The sequence below is a fragment of the Rhipicephalus sanguineus genome, chromosome 9, assembly GCF_013339695.2.
Source record: "Rhipicephalus sanguineus isolate Rsan-2018 chromosome 9, BIME_Rsan_1.4, whole genome shotgun sequence".
In the NCBI taxonomy this organism is placed as follows: domain Eukaryota; kingdom Metazoa; phylum Arthropoda; class Arachnida; order Ixodida; family Ixodidae; genus Rhipicephalus; species Rhipicephalus sanguineus.
Genome location: NC_051184.2, coordinates 21,272,897 through 21,285,506, shown reverse-complemented (window position 1 = coordinate 21,285,506; position 12,610 = coordinate 21,272,897). Strand labels below are relative to the sequence as shown.

The window sequence follows — 12,610 nt, the reverse complement described above, 5'->3', positions numbered from 1 at the left end:
CGCACGTCTTACCCCGGCGACCGCACTCGGCTATTCCGCGAAGCTTCAGCGCGAACGCCGAGTTCCTGAAGCCCTGCGGAAGCATGTCGTACAGGTAGGCCGCACGCTCGTGCACGTCGTCGAGGCCCCGCGTGAGGGATCTGCCGTGGACGAGAGGTCTTCCTTCCTGGTGTAAGTACTGGTGCGTCAGGCCCGTGCGGGGCTCGTGTTGAGGCATGGCGTGGTAGCGCTCGGCGATGTAGGACAGCAGAACCAGGGCGAACTGGAAGCTGAGCACGCCGGTCACCAGCAGAACGTACTCGATAGTGTCCTGGCCTTCGAAGAACTGCTGTTTCCGGTGCCACGGCTGGCGGCGGGGCATCTAGTTCCGGCGCGTCGTTCGACTTGCGCGGAGAACGACGACACGTACGCACTAGCAGCCGAAGCGAGAGTCTTCTTCTTCATCTTCACAGACCACTGCGGTCTCGCGGAGTCCCTCTGATCATGGCTCGCACCCGATGCAGGGGATTGGCCGAGTAGTGGGTGGATTGTTCTATTAAATGTCCTATAGCCTGTAGAACTGTCAACGTGCCATCTCTTGTGGGAGTTGGCAGGGCAGAATACTGTGGTTTCACAATATAGTAATTCGAATTATTGCCAATTATCAGTAGTGAGACATTTAAAGCCGGTAGAATTTAACATGATATTCTCTTCATCTCAATGCTGAATTCCTCAGTGGCGAGAGAGAGAGAAAGAGAGAGAGAGAGAGAGAGAAAACTTTTATTTATGCAGGCCTAAAGGATCGTCCTCGTTGGGTGGAGCCCTTAGTTCAGGGCCCCATTGGCTCGCGCCACACCGCGTGGCCGCTGGACCAGCCGGCAACATCCCTGTGGCCGTATCCCATAGTAGTGGCCCCAAAAACGCCCCAATGGCGATGATAACTGCGAGGATACTCAACCATGGGACGTATACCCAATACACGTAGCAGAGCCACGGCGACTCGTGGTGCTTCCTAAGGCTTCGGTGATGTGACTCATCACCGATGCAGCAAAACACGGCGTGTTGCGCGTTCGCTGAAACGTTTGTCACCTGCCGCGGTGTAGCACAGTGATCGCACGAGTATATTAGTTTCCCATTACTCCGCGCAAACAAAGTATGTAACAGCAAAAGAAAACATCTATTCTTTATACTATGGGAATCTCCAAGCATATCAACAAGTTCTCCCGAGGCCCTCCGGGAGCGGTGACGGATAGCACTGCCGAGCCGGGAGGTCGAAGACCAAAAATGGGCCATCTAGCAAGCCAGGGAGGCTATAGGAAGACAAAGCCTCCCGGCGTCTACCTTGTGGTCTCGGGGCCCCGGACCACAAACTAGCCGGATCTTCTAATTAAGTTTATTCACTCACTCGTCAGCCAATGTACTACTTCTGATTTATTCTGAGTAGGGCATTGATATTTAAGCGAGTTTCTAAAAGGTTAGACGGTGTTGGCACGCGATCGATAGACGAGACTAGACCTACTACACAAAGACTGGGCCTTATAGACTAAACACCACTCCTCCTCACTCACCTGGTGGGTAATGAAGTGCCTCGGTAGGCCGTCGAAGTCCCAGATCATGAAGGTCACCTGACTGCTGGTCGCCTGCTGCGTGACCGACACTCCCACGTTGGCATTGCCGCCTCCCGAGGACGATGACGTCAGCCGAGGTCCCTTCTCGGTCTCCCGGGCGTCCAGGTCCTGTTTGCTTTCGGCTTCCTTGAGCAGTCGTTCAACCAGCGCCACCACTTCTACCGGGAGGTCCTGTGGCATGCCTTCCCAGCTGGACGGCATGGACGCGTCCTTCGTGTGCGTCGACTGCGATCAGCAGTTGCGTCATCGTGAATGTGTGGTGATCATGACTGTTTGTTGACAGTTACATGACCAAGGGACCTCCGAATGAAATCACCGTCACTGATCAAATTATAGTAAAAATTTATTGTTCATCGCACGTCCATAAAAGGGCGCACGTTGGACAGCATCAAAAGGTGTAAAAAAAACAAGCTTTCAGGAGGGCCTCCTATTACAGTCGAACCCGCTTATATCGATCTCGCAAAAAAAAAAGAAAAAAGGCATAAGTTTGAAATATCGGAAAATTCGATATACAACTTTTAATGACAATATTGAATTTTAGGTTCAGGCACTGCTTCAAGTTGGCTTAGTGGCACTGCTTCACGGTAATGTAAGAAACGCGCCTTCAAAGTAAGACGCGAGATTTGTTCTTTTTTTTTAATTTTGTAAATTTCGCTGGTGTGTAGTTGGGGATGCTGGGTGGTAATATGCAGGGGCGAGTTATACGCGAGAAAATATGGTATAGATGTAGATAGCGCCTCAAGATCCTCATACGCAGTTGCGCGTATTCGTCGGGCGCCGGAAGCATGCACTTTTCCTTGGCGCTGATGTAGGCCTTAGTTTTTCAATATCTTACTCAGCGCGCTTCTTGTGATGCTGTACGCAACGGCGACAGCCGACTTCTGTTCTCAATGTTCGACTGTACTGATTATCGCCAGCCTTGTGGAGAACAGCAAGTTCTTGAGTTTTACGGCATCAATCCCGCTACCGAAACGAGCGGAGAAGCGAACAACGACCCCGCACAACGGACCGGCGGCCGAACGACGAGAAATCATGGGGGAAAGCCGTGATGGCAAAAGATAGTTTCTATTCGCTCCGCGCGGCGCCCTCCTAATCGCACCGCTCGCTCGCTAAACTGCACGTGGAAAAGCCCCCTTCCACGAGGAAAAGCCAACTTCTTGGGGCGTTTCGCGTTGCGCGATGTTCGATATATCAAGTGTCCCGGCTATTTTTTGTTCGATCTAGCCGTATATTTTCCTATATGCAGTGACGTTAAAGCGTTGCCGTGGTCGAAAACAGTTCGATATAAAGAATAATTCGATTTACCCGACTTCAATATAGTCGGGTTCGACGTATTTAGCAAAAGCCTTAGATTGGCTCATCAAACGCGAAAATTGACCGTTGGCGTCGGCTGCGTCAACACGAGTGACGCTAGGAATCACAGTGACGTCATCACGTAGTGACGTCGTATTTGTGGCGTCACTATGACGTCACATGTTGACGCATCACATGGCATCGTCGCTTGGTCGATCGTGGACGGATCACGGAGGCAGTGCAAAACCATGTGAGGTACAGAAAGCTTTCGGAGTGGAGCACGGGAGGATTAGTACATCGACGGAGAAGACGGCTTTGGCCTTCGAGTCGTCTTAGGTGATTGCATAAGGGACCCTGTGAGCTTCTAGTGTACAAAGTGTTTTTTTAGGCAATAATAGTTTTTTTTTTTTAAATAAAAATGCTTTGACATTCAGGCACCTGTCGTCTTCACACGCCAAATCTACATCGAGGTGTAAATACCTCGTCGCACGTAAAGTTGCATTGAAATGATTAACAAGAACGCGTTAATTAACCTTTTGAGTATTCACTTGAGGGCAATTATTGTTTATATGAAAAAGTCGAATTTATGACATATCCATTGTTCAGAATACCCCCCCCCTAAAAAAACCACACACAAAAAAAAAACACGTAACTGGAGATAATAATAAGCGAAATCATGTCCCCAACCCAGGCGATACCGAAACTGATTGCGCTGGGCGCGCCGGAAATGCGACCCCATGTGCTACGTCAGACCGTAACTTCCCGTAATGAACTTCGAAAAACGGCACGTCGTGGTAGAATCTGGTAGGGAAAAACAGCAAGTCGTCTGAAATACACAAGTCGACCTGTATACGTAAGCGTCTACAGCAGCAAGCGCTAATAGTGCGAGGAAGGAAAGCAAAAAGTACAATTAGCGTAAACTTAGAATCGATACTGAGCAGACAGAACCATGTTATGTGCGGGAAAAAAAAAGTGGATAAAACTTGAACATGGACTCGTCCGCTTGAAGAACAAAGCTGGCTGTATATTTTCGGGCTTTATTCTATTTATGAGTAAAAATTAGGACCATCACATGGCGCTTCCTCGTCTTTTCTTTTACTGTTTGCCGTATGACGCCGCCCAGGTAGCGATGAGCATCTTAGTCTGCTCGTCAGATGAACTTGGTTCCTCCACCTCTTCTTCATATGCGTAATTCACATATGCCCACATATGTGGACGCGACTTGCTCTTGGCAGTTCTTTTTACTAGTGGCCAGCAAAGAGCTAGATACATCGTGCATAGGATAAATTGAACCTTCTGCATAGATCAGTGTACTGCGTGTGACTGTAGCCGATCAGTTCGGTGAGGGCACTGCGATGTTCGACGGCTTGTTCCCCGTGTCGCGTTCTAGGACCAACGTCTAAAGTATTGTTTTTCTTTGCTCGAAATGAATACAACAAAAAAATAGAAATTGCGTGTACTTTTTAAGCCTGCGATTTGCCTTTTTTGTGCAAAAAAGGAGCATGACTCACTGCAAAATAATTAACTGTTTAATTACACGCTAATTACGATTAATTGCTGAAACTCGCACAAAACAGCGTATTACTTCATCTTATTTCTTGGAATGTAATAGCCACTGCCTTGGAATTGTGTTGTGAGAATGTGACATAATTGCGGACAGCCCGTCATAATTTGCGCCTGAAGGGGATATATGGTATACTCGCCTTCACCGAAGTCGATCGGGTCATGACACCGTGTTGTCCCGCTCCGCCGGCGGACCCCTCGGTGACCCCGGCGTGCCGCGCGTGGTTGTGACGGTACCTCAGCACGCCCTGACCTTTCACCGAGCTCCTGGTGGAGCCCAGCAGCCGGCGCCGGTCCTCCTGGTGCTGGCGCTTGCGCTGCTGCAGCGTCATCTCGCGCACCACGTTCAGCGCCACGGCCTGATGGTACTCGGCGTCGCTGATGTGACCCACGTCCGCTGCAGGAAAGAAGAAAGGAAATGTGTGCAAGGCTAACAGACAGCAGAGCTTGTAGCCAACCTAGATTATTAGCAAGGTACTAATTTTCACTGTGTTAATTAGTAGGATCTTAATTAGATGTCCCAATTAGCGAGATAAGAAATAGTGTGGTCTTAATTAACATGATCTTAATTAGCGAGGTATTCGTGGCCTTAATTAGCATGGCGTTAATATTCATAGTCTTCATTAAGAAGGTCCTAATTAGCAATGTCCTCTACCTCTTTGCTAGCGTGCCTCGATAGCCGAGTGCCTAAATTAAACTAGCTGGTCTGAGTCTAGCAAGGCTGGAAAGTTCCTTGTCTACGCCGGACGGACTAACGAAAAGCTTCACAGCTCGGCTCTGAAACGCGGTTTGTCAGGCGTTCGCTGAACGCTGACGTCTCCTGCTTCATACATCGCCCGTACGAAACCCGTCGTGCTGGCTAAATAAATTATATTTATAGTTAAAATGAACACTTCGCGCCGCATCGCCTAATTAACACTTCGCGCCGCAACAACTGTCATTAGATGGCCGAAAGCCTGCCAACCTAAAGGCTCGTTCACACATGCGACTAGAATCGGTCGCGTGACCATTTGCGACTGGCGACGAAAAACCGGCTCAAGGCAACCGATGTTCCAACTGCGTGCGACCTATACCCGTCGCCACACTGAATTCGCGTCTGCTCGCATTGCTATTGTCCCGAAGATTAGCTGGCGACTGCAGTCAAGGGACTGGAAAATCGAGCAGCGAGCGACAGAGCCAAAGCCGTCGCTTTGCGACCAAAGAGACCATGTGCAACCAGCCTCTTTGCGACTAACTTGGTCGCGCTACCGTTGCTAGTCGCTTATGTGAACCAGCCTTAAGCCTGCTGAAAGAACGTGTCATGTCCTCACGTTCCACCCAGTTCTGGTCGACGTCCTCAGGCGTCCTTGTCAGCAGCTCGGTGGGCAGCGCCGTCCACGGTGCCCCGTCGCCTTTCTCGGACGTCCGGCAGCAGTGCACCGCGTCCACTGGTGACTTCTCCCCGCTGGCTGCCTCTGAACTGCTGGTCGGCGACGGAAGAGAAATTATGAGAGTGTTAGCCTCTTCCCCGTCTCCCGGCATTCAACAGCACTGAGACATAGAGGCAAGGGCGTCCGCAGAACCTTTTGTAGAGGGTGCATCCGCACGGGGTGGGGCATCAGGCAATCTTTCTTCCACTGCCGTGACATGACCGACAAGATTAGTCAATAGTGTGTAACGTGCAAAGTTGGCTGGGTCGTTTCACACGGATATGTGGGACCTGAGTGTGCTGATCAAGCTCTGTAATTTATGGCTATAGCATAGAAAAATACTGCATTCCAGCCTCCCCCCCCCTCCCTCGGAGCCCCTTCAGGACGCCCACGCATGCAGGGGCATTAGGCAGCGGCATCTTGGATGGATGGGTTCTATGAGCGTCCCTTTTGTAGCGTGACGGTGAGCCACCAATCTCAAATTTCAATTCGGCCTGACGCCATCGCGCGGCTTACCCAGAATTGAGCAACGCCCTCTTGAGGCTTGTCTTCCCAGCGCCGGGGCAGCCGACGATGTACAGCCGTGTGCGGTACAGCGGCACGCTGCCCTCGGCGCAGGCCTGTTTGTAAGCGCGCACTGCGTCCGGACCGCGGGCGACCACCTCCACCGGCGCCGAACTGCCTGCGAGAGCGCGTCGTCGCGACGTCAGCGATAACGTAAGGAAGGTCGCGGCGGTGTCGCGCGATTCACTACTTCACTCACATGGCGCGACGAACTTGGCCGAGACCGTTATCCCGTAGAGGTCGACGATGAGCCAGAGCCGCTCCTTTGACGGCAGGCCGGAGAAGAGCGCTCCTTTGTAGTCGCTATCTACGAAAAGCTGAAAGTGACCCTGTGCATTCACGTAGAAGGTGAGCCTGTCGTGGGAAAAAAAGGAAAAAGAAAGTGCTACATTGTTTTATACCCATTGTAATTTATCTGCTTATTTATTTATTTGGAAACTGCCTTACAGGAGCGAAGATGGGGGTATATAGGTCGCTACATTGCTGTTCACTTTGGACTCTGACATACAAAATCTGACGAAAGAGCCGTGCAAAGCTATTGCTTGCTTGTGCAGAACTCACGATGAATTGAACTTTAGCTGAAGTCTATGTTAAAGAATGTAATCTATATAGGTTCGAAGGTTTTGCAGCTTCACCTGAAACGCAGACGGGAGCGGCCGCGTTGGTGGCTCCATCTTCTGGCGCGGAACCTAACTATAAACGACAGAGTTATTATTGCAGGGACCAGTAGCATTGTGCGTAGTTGGTGCTGTAAGACAATGGCGGGCTCGTTCACCTCGTGTATATGCGTACGCGTATGTCTCAGTGAAGGGCCTGGTAGTCGGATTGCATGTCCTCACGTCTTCTCCTATCCTTTAGAGCCCCTCCCCCTTCCTTCTCATACAGATTAATGCCGGGCTTCGAAACAAAAGATGAAATATGCGAGGACGAAATGAGCGCCAGCCTCTTTTTTGAAACCCTTATGTACTGACGTCCAGGTTATATAATCACCTTTTGTTTTGGTGCTCCCAGTAATTTCTGTCTGTCTATCCACCTTTATATTCAGTTGTAATCCAAAAAAGGCATAAGTTCAGGGGGAGATGTAAGCTTGAGGAGATGAAAAATTCGTGAACGCGGGGTGTCGCTGGAGCCGACGTTTCGACAAGCGGACTTGTCTTCTTCAAGGCAAAGCAGTTGCAGCCTTGAAGAAGACAAGTCCGCTCGTTGAAACGTCGGCTCCAGCGACACCCCGTGTTCACGAATTTTTAATACCCATTCGGTTAGATAGACGGATAGACGGACAGATGCCTAAATGTCTGTCATCCACCTAGTTGGGCCACCTAACTAACAGCTAGCAATAAAGTCAGCAGCGCTCACTTTGAACAATGAGCGATCTATCGACAGACAGACAGACAGACAGACAGACAGACAGACAGACAGACAGACAGACAGACAGACAGACAGACAGACAGACAGACAGACTAGATAGATAGATAGATAGATAGATAGATAGATAGATAGATAGATAGATAGATAGATAGATAGATAGATAGATAGATAGATAGATAGATAGATAGATAGATAGATAGATAGATAGATAAACACCAGTGCTCACTTGGTACAATGAGCGATCCATCGCTCTGGCAGTGGTCGGATCCAGTATCCCTGCCTGGACGCCAAGTCGGGCCAGCTGAACCGGGGCAGTGTGATCGCGGCGCCCCCACTGTTTGTCGTCGAGCTTGACGTCGTGGTCGTTACGGTCGAACTGACCACAGCGGGGTCGTGGGTGGTCAGTCCCAGCCTCAGCGCTCCCGTCCAGGACTCGTTGGAGGTGAGCTGGAGCGAGACCCGCGACCCGACGGCCACGGGCTTGGCGCTGAACGTGACCGCGTCGCAGAAGGATGCCAGCCTGGTGGCCCGCTTGCCGCCTTCGTCGATGAGCACGTTGGCCCCGTGGACGCCGTGGAAACGCATGGCCTGCCCTCCGCGGCCCTTCCCCGTGTACGAGAGGTCACCTGGCGGCGACTGTCTTGCTACGCCACTTGCTACGTCATCGCTTCCCACTTGCTACGTCATCATCCTTCTTGGTACGCCATCGTTTCGCCGCCGGTCGCCGTCGTCTTCGCGGAGCCTTCCTCGTAGAGGGCGCTTCTAGAATACTGTTCCTGAATGAAGGAACAGAGACGGAGTAAAAATGGTCAGAGAAAACTCAGCGGCGGATTAGCGGCCAATGCGAGAGAAACGCTTTAGCATTAGGTTGCAAGTTTGCAAGACTAAGTTGCATTATTTTGCAAACCTCCATTACGCCACTTCAAGCTCCCTTTTCGCCATGACGTCATCTTGCACCTCCGCCACGTGGCTTCCAGATCATACTTACCGGTCGCTATAACGCGATTCGCCGTGATATTTCTGGGCAGCCAGTGCCGTTATTTATGCGACTTTTGATCCCCACTTTCCGTAACAACTTCTGGTGTCTATACCACCGCTGGTTGAGCTTTTAGTGGTATAGTTGACTCACTTGCGGTCCGTACTTAAAGGGGTGCTGACACAAATATTTTCAGTTATCGTTTCTTTTGCGCCATAGGTAAGCCGAAGCGCTCGAAAGCCTACAAATTCTACTGGTAAGCCAGTGCACCTTGAAAAATTAATTACATGTTTTGAAAACCTAGCTTCGGTTCCTACTGTGCTCTGGCGTCCCGACACGGTATGAACTTCTCTTTACTTGCTCGTACAAGATATCGTGACATTTCTACGACCGCCCCGCTCCGTGGCTCAGTTGGCGACGTATACAATCGGCCACTTGCATATTTCGGTACCTGACGTCATCACAACTAGCCGTACTGGTGCGCGAAGTCACCAGAATCGACACTTTAACCTGTCGTTGCGCTAGTGTTGATGTCAGTGGGTGCACCACGCGAATATTGACTTTAATGTCAAAATAAAATATGAGCATTTTCATGAGCATCACGCTTGCTCAAAGCCATCTTTGTGTACAGGATATTTGCATGGCTGTGTAAAATCAGCTTCGAAAATTGGTGCAAGTACCCCTTTAACGTAATTATGACGCACATATCACTTCGCACCCGAGTGTTCGAACTACACTTTAATTCACACCATTCACATTATTTGCATTTTCCTCTCGATACTACACCTTTCTATACTACACCTTCTATACTACACATTTACATCGAACCGGCTTGACCGCATTCACACCTACATACTGCTTTTAAATGCGTAGACATTTCTGCGCCGACTCAACGAGAAAACTGTGTGCCCGTCCATCACGTAAGGTGATCGCCGCTATAATGAAATAAATGTATGAAATATTATGCCAGCTTCACGCTAGCATGGTGTCAAGCTTGAAGGAAGAGCAGAGCTGGGGTGGCCTTCTTTGTTTCTCTTTATTTTTTTGTTTCTCTTTATTTCTCCCTTCCCTTCTCTTTCTGTCTTTTTGTTTTTCCTTTATCCTTATGTTGTCCGTTTTTCTTTCTCTCTTCTTCTATGTCTTTCTATCTCTTTCTAGCTTTTTTATGTCTTTATTCCCTTTATTTCTCTCTATTTTTTCTTTCTATCGCTTTCATTCTCCCTCTCTCTCTTTCTTTCTTTCTACCTCTCTCTCTCTCTCTCTCTCTCTCTCTCCCTTTCCCCTTTCGAAGACCCGAGCAGGGTCTTCGTTTAACGCTCGCACCTGTTGTACTCGGCAGTGGGGCTTGCCCACTTCCTGTGCCGCATACCCACCTGTGCCTTTCTGCGGACACCATAGTTTTTATGACCGGCTTAAACATCTCCTCTGTTAAAGCAAAGTAAATATTCATGCCGGTGCTGGGATTTGAACTCAGGCCCCCACGCTGCGAAGGCTATAGTGTCTCAATCACTCGGCTACACATCCCTTTTTTTTCTGTATTGCCTCGCCTTATAAGAATGTTCAAGTTACAAAACAGGGAACAGCACAGCGATGTAGTGCAATGATGACCAGTCAGCTGTTAGCTGAGCACACATTAAAGCTTTGGCATGTGTAACAGTGGTTCCATGTACCCCTGAAACCTACTTCGGGTTGGAGAGAAATAAAAGGTATGAAGACATAAAAAACTAGAAAGACACAGAAAGAGAGACAAGTGAACAGACACGAAAAAGAGATAGAATAACAGAGAGCAAGATAGAAAGAGAAAGAAATAGGGAAATAAAGGAAGAGATACAGAAGATGAGAGAGAGAGAGAGAAAGCGAAAAATAAACAGAAACTATAGGAAGGGCACCCAACTCCGTTCTTCCTTCAGGCTTGCACCACTAGTGCAAACAAAGCTTTTTTTCTCTTTTTTATGCGTTGAATTCACGCGACCATTATACGTCGCACAATTTTCTGGCCGCGGCTCTCGGTTCGATAGACACCAGTCGAAGTAGACAAAGGACAACACTCAAATTTTTATTTGCGAGGGGCGCGGTGGTCGGAAGGTTTCCATGGAAACGTATGCTTCCGTGCATGGACAGAGAGCATAGAAAAGAAAAAAAAAAGGTATACCACGCTTCTCCGGCGTGTACAGGACGCCTCTGGTATGACTAATGACCTGCAGCACTCAAGGTTTCCGTTGGCGAGGGTAACGGCAAACATTCGCACCACGTGTTTCTTGTTAATGCGATATCGACGCCTATCGCGCTGTCTTCGATCTCTATAGCGCGCATGTGCGTAATGTGTTGGAGAAAGAATATATTTTGAGGCGAAAGCCTTAGTTGTCTCATGGAACGACACCTAAGGTGTCGTTCCATGAGGAATTGACCGTCGGCGGCATCGGCTTCAACATTACTTATGCAAAAAAACAAAGCATCGTCATCACGTGACAACGTCTTATACCGTCACAGATTGACAAAGTTTGTGACGTCACTGTGACGTCGCATAACGTGACGTAAAAGGATGATATCATCACATGACATCTTCGCTTAGTCAAAGGTGGGCCGGGCCGATCACGGAGGCAGTGCAAATCTAGGTCAGGTGCAGAAAGCTCGCAGTGCCTCCGATCCTGGAGGCAGTGCAAAACCAAGTTAGGTGCAGAAGGCTTTCGGAGGAGGGCGGCGAGGAACGATACGTGGACTGAGAAGGAAACCGAGAAGATGGCTTCTTGCCTTCGAGTCGTCTTAGGTGAATGTACGTATAACTGATTGATTGATTGAATAACTTTATTGAAAACAGTCCTGAAGCCCGGTTTTTTAGTCCGAGGCGGGCCGCGTCCACGTCGACACCGCCAGTCCGAGACGGGTGGCGGCGTCGTGGGCCTTCTGGACAACCCTTAATTGATCGTCGAGTTCGTCGCTCTGGATGAGCCGCATCCACTTCTCCCATTGCCGGTCGGGATCGGCGAGAGAGGCGGGGCATCCCGCCATCACGTGTCTGATTTCCATGACGTCATTACATACATCGCACACTGTCCTTAATTCCAGCTCCGGATAAACCGTGCAACGTGAATGTACGTATAAGGGACACTGCGTTTTTAGAATTATTGCGGTGTGTGTGTGTGTGTGTGTGTGTGTGTGTGTGTGTGTGTGTGTGTGTGTGTGTGTGTGTGTGTGTGTGTGTGTGTGTGGTGTGTGTGTGTGCACTGCTTTTATATTATCCACGCACACCCGACCACCGACTCGACGCTCTCGTTCAGTCGTGTCACAATGCGGTAATTCACGGTGAATTTCGTTTCGACGCGACTCATGCCGAATTCATTATATGCGTCAAAGTTCAGTTTCAACAGAACTTATTATAGTGTAATATATCGTGTTATAAACCTTTCGAAAAATAGCATTCTGAAATAGTTTAAAAAGAAACGGTCGATCACGCATCTATATAAGTGTCATTGCCACTGTCGTTTTGTTATAATTGTGCCTGTAATCGGTTGGGGCCATTGGCGTAGCCTGTGTATGTGTGTGTGTAAGGGGAGGGGGGGGAGGGGGTTGCTTACTCCCTTCCCTGTCCGACTAAAATTTTGCTGCGCCCATAGTTGGAACATTCGTAGAACATTCGTAGATCATGTTTAGGACACCTTTCCTACGTAATATTGGGCGCTCGAACATTCGAAAATTTCAAGCACCGAATCAAATGGCGTACTATTGGATTCGGTGTCTCAAACGAATAGCCGCTATTCCTAAACACGAACTGTTTTATTTTTTAAAAATAATTTGCGAACATTATTTCGAAGACGTCAGCGGCGCCCTAG

At 49.2% G+C, this 12,610-nt stretch overlaps 2 protein-coding genes across 2 annotated transcripts in view; one reads left to right on the top strand and one right to left on the bottom strand.

Annotated features, from left to right (window-relative positions):
• LOC119405388 (uncharacterized) overlaps positions 1–8,406 on the bottom strand; it is a 40,343-nt gene extending 31,937 nt beyond the window's left edge. Inside the window, exons 1-6 of the mRNA XM_049419375.1 lie at positions 8,031–8,406; positions 6,636–6,790; positions 6,389–6,554; positions 5,774–5,925; positions 4,604–4,860; positions 1,548–1,832 (exon numbers count right to left, since the gene is read on the bottom strand). Coding sequence (XP_049275332.1) covers positions 1,548–1,832; positions 4,604–4,860; positions 5,774–5,925; positions 6,389–6,554; positions 6,636–6,790; positions 8,031–8,389 — 1,374 coding nt within the window. The 5' untranslated portion in view covers positions 8,390–8,406. The remainder of the gene's footprint in view (positions 1–1,547; positions 1,833–4,603; positions 4,861–5,773; positions 5,926–6,388; positions 6,555–6,635; positions 6,791–8,030) is intronic.
• LOC119404729 (uncharacterized) overlaps positions 1–12,610 on the top strand; it is a 364,008-nt gene that overhangs the window by 65,467 nt on the left and 285,931 nt on the right. The window lies entirely within an intron of this gene.